The sequence below is a fragment of the Mobula hypostoma genome, chromosome 7 (assembly GCF_963921235.1).
Source record: "Mobula hypostoma chromosome 7, sMobHyp1.1, whole genome shotgun sequence".
In the NCBI taxonomy this organism is placed as follows: domain Eukaryota; kingdom Metazoa; phylum Chordata; class Chondrichthyes; order Myliobatiformes; family Myliobatidae; genus Mobula; species Mobula hypostoma.
The window spans coordinates 171,829,249-171,849,869 of NC_086103.1; the positions used below are offsets into that span (position 1 = coordinate 171,829,249).

General features: G+C 42.2%; 1 protein-coding gene across 5 annotated transcripts in view; it reads right to left on the bottom strand.

The window, feature by feature from the left end:
• asmtl (acetylserotonin O-methyltransferase-like) overlaps positions 1 to 20,621 on the bottom strand; it is an 81,757-nt gene that overhangs the window by 35,395 nt on the left and 25,741 nt on the right. For all 5 annotated transcript variants that reach the window (XM_063054582.1, XM_063054586.1, XM_063054583.1 and 2 more), the window contains exons 4-7: positions 14,985 to 15,032; positions 13,155 to 13,219; positions 10,187 to 10,251; positions 5,043 to 5,151 (exon numbers count right to left, since the gene is read on the bottom strand). In XM_063054582.1, the coding sequence (XP_062910652.1) occupies positions 5,043 to 5,151; positions 10,187 to 10,251; positions 13,155 to 13,219; positions 14,985 to 15,032 (287 nt within the window). The remainder of the gene's footprint in view (positions 1 to 5,042; positions 5,152 to 10,186; positions 10,252 to 13,154; positions 13,220 to 14,984; positions 15,033 to 20,621) is intronic.

Below are 20,621 nucleotides of genomic sequence, written 5' to 3' on the forward strand. Positions count from 1 at the left end.
ATACCAAAGAGCATCATTTCAAGGGGATTGGAGAAAAGTATATGAGGGATGTCAGAGGTATGTTCCTTTACAAAGAGTGGTGGGTGCATGGAACACCCACCCAAGGGTTTTGGTAGAGGCAGAGTGGTTAGGGGCAGAAACTCTTAGAAGGGTTAGATTAATCTCAGAGTAGGTTAAGAGGTAGGCACAACATTGTAGGCTGAATGGCATCTAATATGCTGTAATGTTCCATGATCCTACTGGGTGTCAAGCTAGTTACGACTGTTGACTTGCTCTAAGGTAATACATTCAATGATTCACCATTATACATGCATAAGGATTTGATGTAGGAGGGAGGGAGAGCACAGATTTTTGGATCATTAAGCTCTTTTCCAGATAAGGTGGGACCTGTACAGAAGGGATGGTTTGCACCTGAACTGAGGGGGACTAATATACTTGTGGGCAGGTTTGTTAATGCTGCATGGTGGAGTTTAAACTACAGTTGCAAGGGGACAGGACCCAGAGTGCCAGAAGTTGTGGAGGTAGATATTGGTAAGACCTCAAACTAAATTAGGAATCAAGAGATTGAGTATGGAGCAACTAAGTGTCCTGTGCTGCATATATTTCAATGCAGAAATATTGTAAGGGAGACGGATGATAATGCTGAAGATGAGGTAGCTGGATTACAAACTGAGGCAATGTGTAGTGAGGAGAGGCTATTGACAGGGCAAAATTGCAGTCAACAGGATGAGCTGCAATGCAAAAGACAGTCAAAATCAAAAAGGGTGAATACAGGACTGAAGGTGTTATATTTGAATGAGAGAAATATAAGGAATAAGGTAGATGAACTTGTAGCACGGTTGCAGATTGGCATATATGATGTCGTAGGCATTACTGAATCACGGCTGAAAGAAGATTATAACTGGGAGTTTAATGTCCAAAGACACACATCGTATCAAAAGGACAGGCAGGAAGGCAGAGGGGGGCGGTGTTGCTCTGTTGGCAAAAAAAAATCCAATCCTTAGAAAGAGGTGACATACAGTTGGAAGATGTTGAATCATTATGGATAGAGCTAAGGAACTGCAAGGGTAAAAAGATCCTGTTGGGAGTTGTATACAGACCCCCAAACAACAGTAAGGATGTGGTTTAGAAATTACAATGTGAGATAGAAAATGCATGCCAAAGGGGCAATCCTACAACAGTCATAAGAGATTTCAATATGCAGGTAGTTTGGGAAAATCAGGTTGGTGCTGGATTCCAAGAGGGGGAATTTCTAGATTGCATATGAGATGGCTTTTTAGAGCTGATCATGGTTGAGTCCATTAGGGGATCAGCTATTCTGGATTGGGTGTTGTGCAATGAACCAGAATTGATTAGAGAGCTTAAGGTAAAAGAACCCTTAGGGGAAAGTGATCTAATATGATTGAATTCAGCCTGAGATTTGAGAAGGAGAAGCTGAAGTCAGATGTATCTGTATTATAGTGGAGTGAAGGGAACTACAGAGGCATGAGAGAGGAGTTGGCCAGAAATGATTGGAAAAGAACACTGGCAGGGATGACAGCAGAGCAGCAATGGCTGAAAATTGGTAAGCAATTCAGAAGGCATAAGATATATACATCACAAAAAGGAAATAGTATTCTAAAGACAAGATGCCACAACCACAGATACCAAGATAAGTCAAAGCCAACATAAAAGCCAAAACACAATACAAATCCTCTTGGACCTTATCAAAAACTCCAGCACTACAATCACACTGGTGTGTCAATGAATTGTTAAAGGTGAAGGTGCCTGGAATGCACAACCTGGGGTTGTGATAGAGTCAGACAGATTAGAAACTTTTAAGAGACATTTAGATAGCCACATTCATTTCAGAGAAATGGAAGGATATGGTCTTTGTATAGACAGAAGAGATTAAGTATGTTGGCTATTTAATTACTAATTTGAATTGGTTTGGGGTGTATGGGGTGTCAGGGAGGGGTAACACCTCAGGTGGGGGAACATGTCGCGTCCTTTTCATGGCGGTTAGTCCACCTTTGGTCCCCACTTGGCACTCAGCTCTCACCTGTGGCTCCCCATAGCTGTTTGCATGCGACAGCGGCCACACCCCGGGCAATGGCTTAACAAGCCGGCTAAACCAGGTGAGGGTAGCCGACGGGTCTCAAACCCTCTGTGAGATAGGGAGTCGTCTATCCCAGCATGTGAAGACAGACTCCGGCTGATTGAGCGGACGAGACCAATGGAAGGTCCAACGGTCAAGAAGGCAGTCTCTGCAAGCGTTGTGGAATATGTAGAGCAGGACTAGACACAGGAGACCTCCTGGTCATCCACTGTGCCCAGTCCTATCTCCAGCCGTCTCAACTCTGTCTTGCCACTGGATCCAGATGGGAATTGGGAAGAGAGAGTGAGGCTGATGCTGCACATTCTCCCTCATTTAAATCCAAATCACGCGCTAACCGAGGTCCTCATCGACGTTGACGATGGACGAACACTGTTAATTGGTTTGGCACATCATTGTAGGCCAAAGGGCCTGTTCCTGTGCTGTCCTGTTCTAGGTTCTCTTACAACTCTGGTTACTATCCACAGTTGTAATACAACATACTTTTTAATTTGGAGGAAGGCCAACTTTGATGGTATCAGATAGGATATGACAAGTGTGGATTGGGACAGGTTGTTTTCTGGCAAAGGTGTATTTGGTAAGTGGGAGGCATTCAAAAGTGAAATTTTCAGAGCACAGGGTTCGTGTTCTTGTCAGAATAAAAGACAAGGATAACAAACTTAGGGAACCTGTTTAGGAATTCTTGGTTTTCGAGAGATACTGAAGCCCTGGTTAAGAGAAAAAAGGTGTACAGCTGGTACAGTACATGCAGGTAGGAACAAATAAGGTACTTGAGTAGTATAAGAAATGCAAGAGAACACTTCAGAAGGAAATTCGGAGGACTGAAAAAAAGCATGAGGTTGCTCTAGCAAAGTGGAAAGAAATTCCAAGGAATTCTACAGAGCAAAAGGATTGCAAGGGACAAAATTTTTCCTCTGGAAGATCAGAATGGTAACCTATGTGTGGAGCCAAAAGAAGTGGGAGATATCTTAAATGGATTTATTGCATCTGTAATTACTCAGGAGACAGGTACAGAGTCTATAGAAGTGAGGCAAATAGGCATCAACTTCATACACCCTATACAGATTGCAGAAGAGGAGGTGTTTGCTGTCTTGAGGCAAATTAGGGTGGACAAATCCCCAGGGCCTGACTAGGTGCTCCCTCAGACTCTGTTTGAGGCAAGTGCAGAAACTGCAGGGCCCCTAGCAGAGTTATTTAGATCATCCTGAGAGTGACAAATGAGGTACTGGAGGATTGAAGGACAGCTAATTTTGAATAAGAAAGACACTAAGGACAAGCCAGGAAATCATAAGCTGGTGAGCATGACATCAGCAGTCGGAAGGATAATGGTAGGTAATCTAAGGGATCGGATATATGAGTATTTGGACAGGCACGGACATAGACAGCATGACTTTGTGCATGGTAGGTCATGTCTAACCAATCAGAGTTTTTCGAGGAAGCTGCCAGAAAAGTTGATAAAGGCAAGGCAGTGGAGATTGTCTGTATGTCTTCAGTAAGGTATTTGACAAGGTCCTGCATGGAAGGTTGGTCAAGAAGGCTCCCACTTGGCATTCAAGATGAGGTGGTAAATTGAATTAGACATTGGCTTTGTGGGAGAAGCTAGGGAGTGGCAGCAGATGGTTGCATCATTGACTGGAGGCTTGTGACTGGTGGAGTGCTGCAGGGATCAGTGCTGGGTCTGTTGTTTATTGTCATCTATATCGATAATCTGGTTGATAATGTGGTTAACTGGATCAGCAAATATGTAGGTGACACCAAGATTTGGGGTGTAGCGAACAGTGATGAAGGCTATCAAAGCTTGCAGCAGGATCTGGACCAGCTTGAAAAGTGGGCTGAGAAATGGCAGATGGAATTTAATGCAGACGTGTGAGGTGTTGCACTTTGGGAGAACCAACCACTGTAAGTCTTACAGTGAATGGTAGGGCGCTGTAGAGTACAGTAAAACAAAGGGATCTGTGAATTAATTGAAAGTGGTATCACAGGTAGATAGGGTTGTAAAGAAAGTTTTATTACACATTGGCATTCATAAATCAATCTATTGAGTACAGATGTTGGAATGTTATGTTGAAGTTGTATAAGATGTTGGTGAGGCCTAATTTGGAGTATCGTGTCACCTACCTATAGCAAAGATGCAAATAAGATTGAAAGAGTGCGGAGAAAATTTCCAAGGATGTTACTGGGACTGGAAGAACTGAGTTAAAAAGAAAGATCAAATAGATTAGGACTTTATCCCTTGGAACATAGAAGTTTGAGGGGTGATTTGATTGAGGTATACAAAATTATGAGGGATTTAGATAGGGTACATGTAAACGGCCTTTTCCACTGAGTTTGGGTGAGACTACAACTAGACGTCATGGGTTAAGGGTGAAAGCTGAAATGTTTAAAGGGAAGATAAGGGGAAATTTCTTCGCTCAGAGGGTGGTGAGAGTGTGGAACGAGCTGCAACTTCAAGTGGTGGATGCGATTTGGATTTCAACATTTAAGATTAGTGTGGAAAAGTACATGGGTAGGAAGGGTATGGAGTGCCATGGTCCAGTGCAAGTCGATGGGACTAGGCAGTTTAAATGGTTCAGCATGGGCTAGATGAGCTGAAGGATTTGTTTCTGTGCTGTAGTTTTCTATGACTCTTTAAATCCAAAATACTTCTGCAGCGTTGGGTTTGAACACTTTGTATGAAAGTGCAAATCCATTACTGGATGTTTATTTTGGATATGTAAGCAGATAACAAGCGATAGTCGATGTGAACCGCTGAGAAAATTTCAGTTGCTCTTTCCAAGAATTTTATCCATGGTTATTGACCATGTAAGCAGCTACATGGAATGTGCAGACACAAGGCATCAAAATTATCGGAAATACATTGTCTTTTGCCCAAGAATGGAAATAAAATCACTGCAATAATGTGCTATACAGTACACTAATTCTGGTCATATACGTCTGCTGCACCTACATTGGCTCACCGCTGTGTACGTATTCCCAAAGAAGTTCCTCAGACAATTCTGAAAACTTCACCTTTGTTTCTTCATAAAAAACCGTAACATTGGTCTCCAGCTGGTTTCCTGGAACAATAATGTTAGCTTAAGTTACCTTGTTAAAATTTACAATAAAACCATAAGATATACGAGCAGAATTAACCCATTCAGTCTGTTTCTGTGCTGTAGTGTTCTGTGACATATAATAGCTGCAAGCTCTGTAATAACTTGGGAGGTAATATATTGTTTTGTAAATCTAATATGTAACATACTGCAGGGGCCACTATCATTGGAGGATATACAAAACTCTAGAATAAACCAGTACCAAGTACAAAAGTATAAAGGGATAATTGCCTTTCAGCAACAATATCCAATAGAGGAGATGGTCGAGAGGTTAAGGCTATGGACTGGTGATCCATTGTGCTTTGTGCACGTGGGTTCAAATCCTATCCTTGAGAAGATTTAAGACAGATGAGGAGAAACTGTTTTTCTCAGAGAGTGGTGAATCTGTGGAATTTAAGAAACAGTTGGATAGGTTTTTAGAACATAGAACATAGAATAGTACAGCACAGTACAGGCCCTTTGGCCCACAATGTTGTGCCGACCCTCAAACCCTGCCTCCCATATAACCCCCCACCTTAAATTCCTCCATATACCTGTCTAGCAGTCTCTTAAACTTCACTAGTGCATCTGCCTCCACCACTGACTCAGGCAGTGCATTCCACGCACCAACCACTCTCTGAGTAAAAAACCTTCCTCTAATATCCCCCTTGAACTTCCCACCCCTTACCTTAAAGCCATGCCCTCTTGTATTGAGCAGTGGTGCACTGGGGAAGAGGCGCTGGCTATCCACTCTATCTATTCCTCTTATTATCTTGTACACCTCTATCATGTCTCCTCTCATCCTCCTTCTCTCCAAAGAGTAAAGCCCTAGCTCCCTTAATCTCTGATCATGATCTATACTTTCTAAACCAGGCAGCATCCTGGTAAATCTCCTCTGTACCCTTTCCAATGCTTCCACATCCTTCCTATAGTGAGATGACCAGAACTGGACACAATACTGCAAGTGTGGCCTCACCAGAGTTTTACAGAGCTGCATCATTACGTCGCGACTCTTAAACTCTATCCCTCGACTTAAGAAAGCTAACACCCCATAAGCTTTCTTAACTACCCTATCCACCTGTGAGGCAACTTTCAGGGATCTGTGGACATGTACCCCGAGATCCCTCTGCTCCTCCGCACTACCAAGTATCCTGCCATTTACTTTGTACTCTGCCTTGGAGTTTGTCCTTCCAAAGTGTACCACCTCACACTTCTCTGGGTTGAACTCCATCTGCCACTTCTCAGCCCACTTCTGCATCCTATCAATGTCTCTCTGCAATCTTTGACAATCCTCTACACTATCTACAACACCACCAACCTTTGTGTCATCTGCAAACTTGCCAACCCACCCTTCTACCCCCACATCCAGGTTGTTAATAAAAATCACGAAAAGTAGAGGTCCCAGAACAGATCCTTGTGGGACACCACTAGTCATAATCCTCCAATCTGAATGTACTCCCTCCACCACCACCCTCTGCCTTCTGCAGGCAAGCCAATTCTGAATCCACCTGGCCAAACTTCCCTGGATCCCATGCCTTCTAACTTTCTGAATAAGCCTACCATGTGGAACCTTGTCAAATGCCTTACTAAAATCGATAGTAAGGGAATTAAGGGTTATGGGGAAAAGGCAGATAGATGGAGCTGAGTTTACGGACAGATCAGCCATGATCATAATGAATGGCGGGGCAGGCTCGATGGGCCAGATGGCCTACTTCTGCTCCTATTTCTTATGTTTTTATAATCTGGCGCTTTATTGTTGCCGAGGGAGTTCAATGAGGTTTCAAGCGAAGTGGCCAGACCGGAGGCCAAGAAGCCTGGAGACAGTGCATGAGCTTATGATCAATTCTATTCTCACTGAAATCACCAGTTAAAGCTTCGAGGGAGATTGAAATCAATGAGGAGAAAAGCAGAAGGCAAGTGGGTGGTTCAGCACCATTTGCCTGTGTTTGACCAGTCTCACTATCCCTCTCATACGCTGCTGCCAGAAGAAGGTGCCGGCATGTGAGACTGGTCTCACTCTCTCGCTGTTCCCGGAGGAAGGTGCCTGCGTTTGACTTGTCAGTCTCTAACTTTCCTTCTCGGCCAATGCTGCTGGAGTATGAGGTCTTGGGCAAGGGTTAAGCAACATGGTTTGTAGATTGATCTCTGTAGTTCATGTTATGATGTGTTTCTGGTTTCTGATTACTCCTTTTTTATTGCTATTTTGTGCAATTTTGGTCGGGGCAGACTGGCTATGCAGCCTGCAGTCAACAAGCAACACAGTGCTAAATTCAACTGAACTGAACTAATTTGAATATTCCTAAACTGTTTCAGTGACTTTCTGGTTTGATGTTTAGTATTGTGCATTTCTTGCAATTTTTTTTGCCCTTTGCATGACTTGTCCTTTTTTATATGTGTTGGTGTTTGATGTTTTTTCTTTGAACGGGTTCTGTTTCATGGCTGTCTGTGGGATGACGAACCTCAGGGTTTATACTGCATACATACTTTGATAATAAATGTACTTCAAAACTACTTTATAGTTGTTAGTGAGAAATAAACAGCAAGATAATTCTAAACTGTTTTGCTCAATATGGATTCAAGCATTTGGGCTTGGAGATGCCAGAAATGGCCAGCATTGAAAATGAAATGATTTCACTATTTCAACAAGTTAGGAACTATGAAGAATTTGAAGGTATTGACAGTTATGTTGAATGTTGCAATGAAAATAAAGATTTGGAAGATGCAATCGTCGAAAGCATTGTATGGAGGTCATCCATCACCTGCACTAGGTGTCTGTGCTGATTTTGTTCATTTACAGTTGATCAAAAGAAAACACTAGATGAATTCTAGATGAACACTAGATGAATTCCTCTGTCGTTAACTACTAGGAACTAACAGAATTTTATAGTACTGTAGTAGTATTGGTAGTGTTCTAATTTCTTCTGTATTTCATTTACTGTAAATATATAATTCGTTACTTCAGTTAAATGGTAGTTTGTTTTTTTTTAATATACCTTTTTAACTATATCCATGAAACTTCAGCTAATTGGGGCAGCTGCTTAATTAGGTCAAAATGGACAGGTTCCGATGTGTCCCAATTAACTGGAATCCACTGTATTTGGGCAGATTACCCAAACACAAATCAGAGAGAAACATTTTATAAAATATCTTAAATGAGAAGAAAGGGGTAGGGAGGTAACGAGGTTTTGAGAGAGTTCCAGAGTGTAAGACTTTGGTAGCTGAAGGCATAGTTGCTGCTGATGTAGCAAATGTATCAGTGAGTGATCCAGAGACTAAAATTAGAGGTGACCAGATAGCTGGGGGCTTGAGCTCAAGGGGAATCAGAAATAAATAGGACAGAATGGATGTTTTAGTTATACATTCCTGAGGTCGACATCATTTGAAATATTGTACATGACAGTACAGAGTGAACTAGTAAATATACCACTATATTAGGTATACTTGCTCGTTAATGCAAATATTTAATCAATCATGTGGCAGCAACTCAATACATAAAAGCATGCAGACATGGTCAGGAGGTTCAGTTGTTGTTCAGACCAAACATCAGAATGGGGAAGAAATGTGATCCAAGTGACTTTGACCATGGAATGATTGTTGGTGTCAGTAGGGGTGGTTTAAGTATTTTAGAAACTGCTGATCTCCTGGGATTTTTGCGCACAACAGTCTCAAGTTTACAGAAAATAATAAAAAGATTTAAAAAGAAAGAAAGTTTACAGAAAATAGTGTGAAAAAAAATCCAGTGAGTGGCAGTTTTGTGGAGGGAAAATGCCTTGTTAATGAAAGAAGTCAGAAGAGAATGCTGCTTCAGGCTAACAGAAAGGTGACAATTGCATTACAACAGTGGTGTGCAGGAGAGCATCTCTGAATGCCCAAAACATTGAATCTTGAAGTAAATAGATGGGCTACAGCAGCAGCAGAGGACCACACCGCGTTCCACTCCTGTTAGCGAAGAATGGGAAACTGAAGCTTCAGTGAGCACAGGCTCAGCAAAACTGGACAACTGAAGACTGGAAAAAATATGACATTGCATGATCTAACAAATCTCAATTTCTGCTGTGATGCGCAGATGGTAGGGTCAGAATTTGGGACAAACAACATGAATCCATGGATCCATCCTGCCTTGTGACAATGGTTCTGGCTGGTAGTGATGGTGTAATGGTGTAAGGAATGTTTCCTTGGCACACATTTGTTCTTTAATAGCAATTAAGTACTGCTTAAGCTCCACGTTGTACTTTACCATGAGGAATTCAGGCTGTTCTGGGGAAAAGGCCAATTTGACCCAGTACTAGAAAGACCTACCTTATAAAATGGGTGCTGAGTGTATACTTCCCTTGGAACAGCTTAACATAAATTCACAAGATTAATACAATGCTAATAGATCTAGATTAGGAGGGCAGATCACACCAACATGATTTGTTATTCTTTGTCAGAATGTAGTCCACTCAAGCAGCTAAAAAGATGGAGGGCAAAGGCATGACCATCTATGGTTCTCCAATGTTTGTAATACAAATTCTCTCTAATCTAAATAAAAACCGAAATGAAATATACCCTGATTTTATTTCAGAGAAAAAAAACCTGTGCTTGCACTACTGGCTTCAAGCACTGGTTACAAAAAGAATATAAAGTTATATAAACATATATTTAGTACTCATTAATAGATTCAGATGACTAAAATGGCATGGATATTATGAATAGAATTAGAAACGATTGGGTGAGATTTGAATACTTCTGTTACTTCACTCAGAAACTTCAATGGACAGAACAATAGATTAGTTAGGTAGTGGTATCAGGCTTATTTGTGGAGCAACGTCAAGTAAATAAAGTGGAAATTAACCAACTAAATAAGCTTCTGTAAATCCAACTAATAATTGATTTGGTTCAGCTATGCAGACAAGTATGGGTAGGTATATTAAAGATACAAATGAACTACAATTCAATGTATGCATCTAAAGTATTATTCTCAAAGCATAATTTACTTTAAAAACAGAAAAATATTCAGAAAACAAAAATAAAACCTTACCACTTTTGCAGAGACATTGGACAATTGCAACTCCCGTGAAAACACTATGTTCATTATTGTTGAGTCTAAGAAAAATACAGCAAATACACAAGCTAGTATATAATTTCCATACTTTGTACAACCAGAGCTTTATACCTTACAAACTAGTAGTACATCTCCATATCTAATCTTTATAGTTTGACATAGTCAAGCAACCCAAACACTTTAATTCCCCTCCTCCACTGTCCATCACGTTCCATTTCAAAATGGAGCACTTCTACAATCGTTTTTCCTTTCATCCAGTACTCAGCTACAAAATTCAATGGATCTATCCTATTCTCCTTTCTGCACATATTACCCTGGCAAAAGGTTCCACATACTTCCTGAAAACACCATGCCTTCCTTTCCACCTTCAGCCCCTGCTGCTTCTGCTGTCAAGTATTTTTAATGTTGTAGATCCAATCTTCAATCCACTGCAACTTCTTGTACGTGTCCCGGACAAAGAAGTGGGCAGGAGAAATCATTGTACTTCCCATTCTGCAAACTCCCTTTTCCAAAAGCTCCCTTCTGGAAAGCACTATAGGGCTGTTAAAAATAAAACTTCACACCATCTTAAAAGTTTCTTCCCCCACACAGTTAATTTGATCACAAATTCTAGTTAGTCTCCCCACCCCCTTCTATTTATTACCTCAATCTCTGCACCATAATCCATTTGTATAATGCTGTTTACATTGTAAATCCGTGCTGGTATTTATGTACATTTTATTCTTTATCCATACTTTAACCTCTAACTTTATTTTTATATAATTCTTTATAATTATTTCGTAGTTTTATTTTTTTTTAATTGAAATACAGCCTCTCAAGCCACACCACCCTCAATCCCCAATTTATTCCTAGCCTAGTAACAGGACAATTTACAATGACCAATTAACCTACCAATCAGTACATCTTTGGATTGTGGGTGGAAACCAAGGCACCCAGAGGAAGCCCACATGGTCATGGGGAGAATGTACAAACTCCTTAAAGGCAGTGGTAGGAATTGAACTCAGGTCAACTGTACCGTGTGTCATTGTGCTAACCAACAGGCTACCATGCCAGCCTAAAGAGTTGTATGTGGTGCCACCACACCACAGCAAATACCTTATCCATGCAAATGTATATGGTAATTAAGGTTGATCCATGATCCTTCCTTTCATCACTGGGAAGGACAAAGCCATTATTCTTAAAATCTTTCTAAAATTACATATGGCATACTTATATGACCCATCCTGGTCACTATTTCAGGTTGCGAACTTGTCACTCTAGTTAAGTCACATCTGACCTTTTAAATCTACATCCAATCAAAAGATAGTCCACTTGGATTTGTTTTATTATTACTGTCACATGTACCGAGCTACAGAGAAAAGCTTGCTTTGCATACTGTGTATCCATACATATCAAATGACACTATTGAAAAATCCATTCTCACCTCAAAGCAGACAAATTTCAAGGTTGTATAATTTATACATGCTTTGATAATAAATGTACTTCAAATCTTTGAATCCATCTGTTAATGAAGGCCTCAACCAAGCCTTTGTAGATAAAGGCATGATCAAACCCAAGTCTTGCTGGGCAGTCTTTAACATTCTCAAAAGCAGCTCACTCATAAATCATAGAACATAGAACAGTGCAGCATAGGAATAGGCAATTCAGCACACAGTGCTGTGCTGAACCAGCTAAAAAGGAAATCAAAAACACCCACACACTAATCCCTCCTACCTACACACCATGTCCATATCCTTCCATCTTCCTTACATCCACGTGCCTTTCTAAACATCTCTTAAAAGCTCTTGATGTATTTGCCTCTACCACCATACCAGGCAGCGCATTCCACTCATCCACTACTCTCTGAGTAAAAACTTTACCCCTCACATCCCCCCCTCACCTTCATTGCATTCTCTCTGGCATTAGACATTTCAACCCTGAGAAACAGAAACTCACCTTCCACTCCATTGATGCCTCTCATGATCTTGTAAACATCTATCAGATCTCCCTTCAGCCTCTGGTGCTCCAGAGAAAACAACCCAAGTTTATCCAGCCTCTCGTGATAGCACATACCCTCTACACCAGGCGGCATCCTGGTAAACCTCTTCTGCACCCTCTCCAAAGCCTCCACATCCTTCCTATTGCGGGGCGACCAGAACAGTATGCAATACTCTAGATGTGGTAGGCCCAGAGCTTTATAAAGTTGCAACATAATCATAATTCTGAATCCAAACAGCCAATTCACCACAGACCCCACGCACTTTAATCTTCTAGATCAGACTCCCATGAGGGTCTATATCAAATGCCTTACTAAAATCCATGTAGACAACATCCACTGCCCTACCCTCATCAATCTCTCTTGTCATCTTGTTAAAACCCTTTTCAGATCAACCAATCTCTTTGATTGAAATCCACCTCTTTTTCAACCTACACTGGCAGCCATTTATTCTGATTCATTTTAGAATTTTGTTCTCTCTTTATCTGCCCCTTTATAATCTCTACAATTGACAAACTCTTTCAAAACGATTGCGAGAATGTGGCAAGTGTGCTTACGGCAGGTTGATCAGGCAGTGAATCGATTTGGCCTCCTACGTAAGGAGGGCTCCCTCCCTCTTTTTCGCACAGGCAATGGAGTGGATATGCTTTTGTCCCATCGGGCCCAGTTTTGTCGCTGCATTTACCGTTCCTAACATGCTTCAGTAAAAATTGTTTTATCATACAACTTCGTTGTCGTTCTTGTTCTGCGCATACGTAATATTACAAAAATATACTGTCTTTTTTTAAACTAACTTTAATCTATCTGGAAATCAAAACTAACAAAAAAATTATAAGTTTTATCCTTTGCCTGGTTATTTTTTTCACCTCATTTGGCCTGCCATCTTTGCCCATATAAATCATCTTGAGATACATCAATGTCAGATAAATACAAATTAATCTCCTATCTTCAAGCAGAAAAGAAACTTACTTCGATAGCATATTGTACGCAACTTGCTTATTTATGGGTTTCTCGAGAATTTCGCCATGAAAACCCTGAAAAAATGAATATAAAGATTGAAATCGCATCTCCAATCAAGTTAATTATAAACTCTAAGAGAGATCACATTCACAAATCAAATGCCTGCAGATATTGGAATCTGGAGAGAGAGAAAATTGTTTATTTATTAAGATAAAGCACGCAACAGGCCCTTCTGGCCCTTCGAGCCGCCCCACCCAGCAAGCCCCTGATTTAATCCTAGCCTAATCACAGGACCATTTACAATGGCTAATTAACCTACCACATCTTTGGACTGTGGGAGAAAACTGGAGCACCCAGAGAAAACAGACACGGTCACAGGGAGAATGTGAACTGTCCACACAGGCAGCAACTGGAATTGAACCCGGATTGCCTGGACTGTAAAGTGCTGTGCTAATTACCACACTACCATCGTATCTGGAGGAATTCAGCAGGCCAAGCATCTGCTGTAGAGGGATATGGTCAGTTGACGCTTCATAGTCATTCTTCCACACTAATTCAGAAAAATATTTATACTTTGACTACGGACAGTAAAGAAAACACAACTGACTAGGGACAGAGTTTGTCCATTCAATCAATATCATTTATATTACAAACACAAGAAATTCTGTAGATCAAAGTTGCTGGTGAACACAGCAGGCCAGGCAGCATCTCTAGGAAGAGTTACAGTCGACGCTTCAGTCCGAGACCCTTCGTCAGGACTGTCGATGAGTCCTGACGAATTGTCTCGGCCTGAAACATCGACTGTACCTCTTCCTAGAGGGGTCCTGACGAAGGGTCTCGGCCTGAAACGTCGACTGTACCTCTTCCTAGAGATGCTGCCTGGCCTGCTGCGTTCACCAGCAACTTTGATGTGTGTTGCTTGAATTTCCAGTGTCTGCAGAATTCCTTGTGTTTGTGTTTTTAAATTCTGTAGATGCTAGAAATCCAAAGCACCACACATAAAATGCTGAGGAGCTCAGCAAATCAAGCAGCATCCATGAAAAGGGACAAACAGTCAATGTTTTGGGCCAAGACACTTCTTCAGGACTGGAAAGGAAGGGGGAAGGTTCCAGAATAAAAAGATGGGGGGAGGAGAAGGGGGCTAGGTGACACCAGGTGTACGGGAAAGGTAAAGGGTTGGAAAGGAAGGAATCTGATTGGAAAGGAGAGTGGATCACAGGGAAAAAGGAAGAAGGGGACCCAGTGGGAGGTGATAGGTAGGTGTGAAGAGATAACAGGCCAGAATGGGGAACAGAAGAGCGGAGGGGGTAGGAATTTTTTTTACCAGAAGGAGAAATCGATATTCATGCTATCAGTTGGAGGCTACTTAGACGGAATATAAGGTATTGCTCCTCAATGTTGAGGATAGCCTCATTGTGGCCCAAAAGGAGTCCATGGACCGACATGACGAAATGGGAATAGGAATCGGAATTAAAATGTTGGGCCACCGGGAAGTTCTGCTTTTGGCATTACAGACAGTGTAGAAGTCAAAACCCTGATTTTAGCTGGCGTTATAAAGAAATGCAGTAACCACTACATTATTATCTATCCACTGCTTTGACAGAAGATTTGAAAAATAAGTAAATTAAATTAATCCTTATCCATATCTTTCCTTCAATAATCATCAAACAGATTAATTAGAAAGGAATGCAGAAACTGTTTCTACTATTACAACAATTAAGTCATAATTCTTTCAATACTGGTGCTAGGCATTTACTCTGGAATGGAACTGTAACAATTAAAATGACCTATCTACTCTTCAGGGATATTTTTCAGGCCATATTTTCTATGTTTGCTTACCACAACAGTGTCTGCGCCAATAACGATGTCTGGAGTCTTGAAGTGTTTCTGTTGGAGAAGTAAAATGGAGACATTCTTACTGCACAAAATTGATGAGGTCAAGATCGAAGAATATGGAAGTGAAATTTTACTAAACATATTTTGGAATAAACAGATTTTTGATGCAGTTTTTAAAGAAATAGTACTTGGATGCAGCAGAAGCCAACAAATGAAGCTATAGTGCAGATTGCTAGATGAACAATTCAAGATTCAAGGTTGTTTATTTTTATGCTTCAGTATACTAGCGTAAAGGAGAACAAAATGATTGTTACTCCAGATACTATACAGCATAAAAAACACACAATAAGCATAGAAACCTTCAAGAGGACCACAGCCTTGTCGTGGTTTGGAGGTTTGCATGCTTCAATGAACCGGAGATCTATGTTTGCTAGAATCAGGGCTTTATGCTTTGGCTCCAGATTCAGGGGTTCAGCTCAGGGTTAAAAAACCTGACTGGTCAAACAAAATTGTTACGGAAACAGCAATGAAGAATTCTTATACATCTCAGTGTGATGGCATTCCTGAGTCCTCCACCCTGGACTTGCATGACTGGCAGTAGTGAAAACTGAGAGGAAGCTAATGATGCGATGAAGGAAGCCCTGAACATAACCGGAGCTGGAGACCCTTCATTGCTGCACCTACATGCCAGCCGCGTAATGGGGAGTACGTAAGCCGAAAGAACGCAATAACATTACTCAGACTGATTGTATGAACATAAAGTGATGCTAGGTGATGTGAACGTAGTTGTGGTGGAGTGGGTTAATGGGTGAAGGTGTGGATCAGTCTCATGGCTTGGGAAAAGCTAGTTTTTGAGTCTCGTGGTCCTGGCGCGGATGCTGCGTACCCTCTTCCCTGATGGTGTCAGAGTCAGAGCGCTTCACCGGAGGCAGGGTGGCACGGTCTACAAGCTGGAGCCGATGCTGCCCCCACCCCACCAACTGTTTGCTCAGCAGAAGACAAGCAGTATTGTGTTTGATTGCAGACTGCCGCAATATTCATGGACTCTGGGTCTTGGACTATATCTTTTTTGTGCGACTCTATTTTAATGATATCTTATATGTGCCATATGTGTCTTGTGCTGTGTATGACTGTTGATACTGTGTTTTGCACCTTGACCCCAGAGCAATGCTACTTCAATTGGCTGTACTCATGGGTATTCATGTATGGTTAAATGACAATTAAGCTTGAACTTGATGGGAGTGGGGCAAACAGTCCGTAAGCAGAGTGGGTGGGATCCTTTGTGATCTCACTGGCCTCTTTCCAGCAACTTTCTGTATACATGCCCTTGACGGCAGGCAGGTTGGCATCGGTGCTCTAATCTTAGACAAAATCAGAAAATGATGGAGATACTTTGTAGGTCAGGCAGCAGCTATATGGAAAGAGTTTCAGATTATAGAGTCATAGAGCAATCTCACTGATACAGGCCCTTTGGTCCAACTAGACCAGGCCATCCATGATGCCTACCCAGCTAGTCCCAATTTCCCATGTTAGGCCCATATCCCTCAAGTCCCCCAACCATGTACCCCTCCAAGTGCTTCTTAAATAAAACTATTGTGCTTTGTCTGGCAGCTCTTTCCACATACTTACCAACCTCAGCATGAAAATGCTGCCTCCTCTAGTCCCTTGTAAATCTTTCCCCTATCACCTTAAATCGATGTCCGCTGGTTTTGAACTTCACTACCCTGGGAAAAAGATTGTCACCATTCACTTTATCTATGCCTCTCATAATTTTAACCATTTCTACAAGGTCTCCGCTTACTTTTGCAGTTTAGTAGAAGGAATAAATTTTCTAAACAGGAAGCAGATTTGGGAGTCCTGATGCAGGATCGAAGATAGATTGGGAGACTGCTTCACTGGGCGCCTTCTCTCCAACTGCCAGAGAAAGCAGAATCTCCCAGTGGCCACTCATTTCAATTCTACTTTCCATTCCCATTCCGAAATGTCAGTCCATGGCCTCCTCTACTGCCACGATGAGGCCATGCTCAGGTTGGAGGGGTCACATCTTATATTCTGTTTGGGTAGTTTCCAACCTGATGGCATGAATATCGATTTCTCAAAATTCTGGTAATAGCACCTCCCCCCTTCACCTCCTTCACCATTCCCCATTCCTGTATCCCGCTCTCACCATATCTCCTTACCTGCTCCACCCCCTTTCCTTTCTTCCATGGTGTTCTGTCCTCTCCTAGCAGATTCCCCCTTCTCCAGCCCTTTATCTCTTTCATTAATTAACTTCCCAGCTCTGTAGTTCACCCTCTTCCCCACTCCCAGTTTCACCTTTCGCCTACCACCTTGTACTTCTTCCTCCCCTCCTCCCACCCTTCTTACTCTGACTTCCTTTTATTCCCCAGTCCTGATGAAGGGTTTGGGCCCAATACATCAACTGTTTACTCTTTTCTATGGATGCTGCCTGGCCTGCTGAGTTCCTCCAGCAGCGTGTGTTGCTTTAGATTTCCAGCATCTGCACACTTTCTGGTGTTTGAGTCCCTCGAGGTTAACTTGTAGGCTGAGTTAGTAGTGTAATCCCCAGGTTCGGCCAGTGCCGTTAGTCTAGGGAAGACTGTCTCTGGCCCTGCCTAACGTGTGAAATTTGAGGTGCAAATCTCTCATTTGTCTGGATGCTGTGTGATTTGTTCCCATTACAAATCAGCACCACAAATTAACAGACAGTACACCATATGCAATTAAACGATTTAGCTTTATAATTCTCAATTTGACTAAAGGGTTAGTAAAGTAAAACAAAAAGAAACGGGCCCATTTTAACGGAACAGTCTAACGTTGCACAAGTTAGAGCTCACGCTGTCCCTTCCGCTGGTCCTCCACTGACTTCCCCGGGCTTCGTTGACTTCCGGCCCCACTCCAAGTACACTCCTTTCTGAGGTGTATGACCACGCCTTTCTGGCATCTTCTCTCTCCATCCTCCGCCGAACAAAAGGCCCAGATCCCTTTGGTGTGAGCCACACAGAACGAAAACACACTCCCCTCATTGGACGGCTCACATTCCAAAGCCCCCGTCATCTCTAACCATAACCCAAACACTACTCCTACAGAAAGACCATTACATTAACAGTGAAACCTTTCCCAGGGTGTTACAGTAGCAAGAAAGTCAAATATAATGTTAGCATTCATTTCAGAGGACGAGAACCTATGAGCATGGATTAATGCTGAGATGTTATAAGTCACTAGTCAGACCACATCTGGAGTATTGTGAGCAATTTTGGGCCTTATATCTAAGAAAGAATGTGCTGCCATTGGAGAGTCCAGAGGCTAATGAGAATGATCCCGTGAATGAAAAGGTTCATGTATGGGGAATGTTTGATAGTTCTGGGCCTGTACTTACTAGAGCTTAGAAGAATGGTGGGGGTGGTGGAATCTCATTGAAACATACCAAATATTGTAAGGCCTAGATGGCGTGGATGTGGAGGGGATATGGAAATAGTAGGAAAGTCCAGGACCAGAGGGCATAACCTCAGAATAGAAGGACGTCCCTTTAGAACAGAGATGAGGAGGAATTTCTTTAGCCAGAGAGTGATGAATCTGTGGAATTCATTGCCACAGACGGCTGTGGAGGCAAAGTCATTTAAAGTGGAGGTTAATAGGTTTTTGATTAGTAATGGTGTCAAGGTTTATGGGGTGAAGGTGGGAGTGTATGTATGTATGGGAGTGGGTGTATGGATGGTTCAGAAGGTTAATAAATCAGCCATGATCAAATGGCAGAACAGACTTGAAAGGTCAAAAGGTCTATTTCTGTTCCTATGCATTATGTTTTCATTCCAGCCTAGCCTAAGCATACCTCTCCCTAAAACTCAGGCCCACTGGTCCTGCCAACATCTTCATAAATCTTCTCTGCACTTTTCCAGTTTAACCACATCCTTCCTGTAACAGGGTGACCAAAACTGTACACGGTACTCCAATGGCAGCCAATGATTTATGCAACTGCAACATCACATCACAACTCCTGTGTACCCTTTCCGTTTGAGCCTTAGCTGATCACAGTGCCAGAGACCTGACAGCTGCTGCTAGCCCTTGAAAGATCATTCCCTACACCCTTCACCTTTCACCTAATAGTATGCAAAGACTTTAATCAATTTAACTGAGAATTTCTATTTGTGAATCACATGCTCCTTTTTTAATAGCAGAGCCCAAAAAACAGGGAATATTATAAAGCCTGATAAACTAAAAATTCAAAACCTGAAATGTCAGCAGGTCAAAAGAATTCATCCCCCTTTGCTCACTACTTAGTTGAACCACCCACCTCTCACAGCTATTACAGCCAGCAGTCTTTTCGTACAATGGGATGGAGCAAGATTTGCCCATTCCTCCTTGCAAAATTACTCAAGCTGTACCAAGTTAGTTGGGGATTGGCAGTCATACATGGGGATACATGGGTGTTTCTTTGTTTGGCAGTCAGTGGTGAGCAGTATGATGCAGGAGTTGGTGCTGGGCCCACACATGTTCACGATATACATTAATGACCTGGAACTGTGTGTAATGTATCTAAGTTTGCTGATGACACTCAACTGAGAGGAAAAGCAAATTGTGCAGACAATACAGAGAGTCTGCAGAGAGATATAGATAGGTTAAGTGAATGGGCAAGGGTCTGGCAGATGAAACATAGAAACATAGAAAATAGGTGCAGGAGTAGGCCATTCGGCCCTTCGAGCCTGCACCGCCATTTATTATGATCATGGCTGATCATCCAACTCAGAACCCCGCCCCAGCCTTCCCTCCATACCCCCTGACCCCTGTAGCCACAAGGGCCATATCTAACTCCCTCTTAAACATAGCCAATGAACTGGCCTCAACAGTTTCCTGTGGCAGAGAATTCCACAGATTCACCACTCTCTGTGTGAAGAAGTTTTTCCTAATCTCGGTCCTAAAAGGCTTCCCCTCTATCCTCAAACTGTGACCCCTCGTTCTGGACTTCCCCAACATCGGGAACAATCTTCCTGCATCTAGCCTGTCCAATCCCTTTAGGATCTTATACGTTTCAATCAGATCCCCCCTCAATCTTCTAAATTCCAACGAGTACAAGCCCAGTTCATCCAGTCTTTCTTCATATGAAAGTCCTGCCATCCCAGGAATCAATCTGGTGAACCTTCTTTGTACTCCCTCTATGGCAAAGATGTCTTTCCTCAGATTAGGGGACCAAAACTGCACACAATACTCCAGGTGTGGTCTCACCAAGGCCTTGTACAACTGCAGTAGTACCTCCCTGCTCCTGTACTCGAATCCTCTCGCTATAAATGCCAGCATACCATTCGCCTTTTTCACCGCCTGTTGGTAAATGCGAGGTCATCTACATTGTTAGGAAAAATGGAAGATCAGATTATTATTTAAATAGTAAAAGATTGCAGCATGCTGCCTTGCAGAAGAACTTGGGAGCACTTGTCCATGGATCGCAGAAGGCTGGTTTGCAGGTGCAGCAGGCTGTCAAGAAGGCAAATGTAATATTAGCCTTCATTGCTAGAGGGATTGAATAAAAGAGCAGGGAGGTTATGCTGCAACTGTATAGAGTACTGGTGAGGCTGCATCTGGAGAACTGCAGGCAGTTCTGGTCTCCTTACTTGAGGAAGTATATACTAGCTTTGGAGGCGGTAC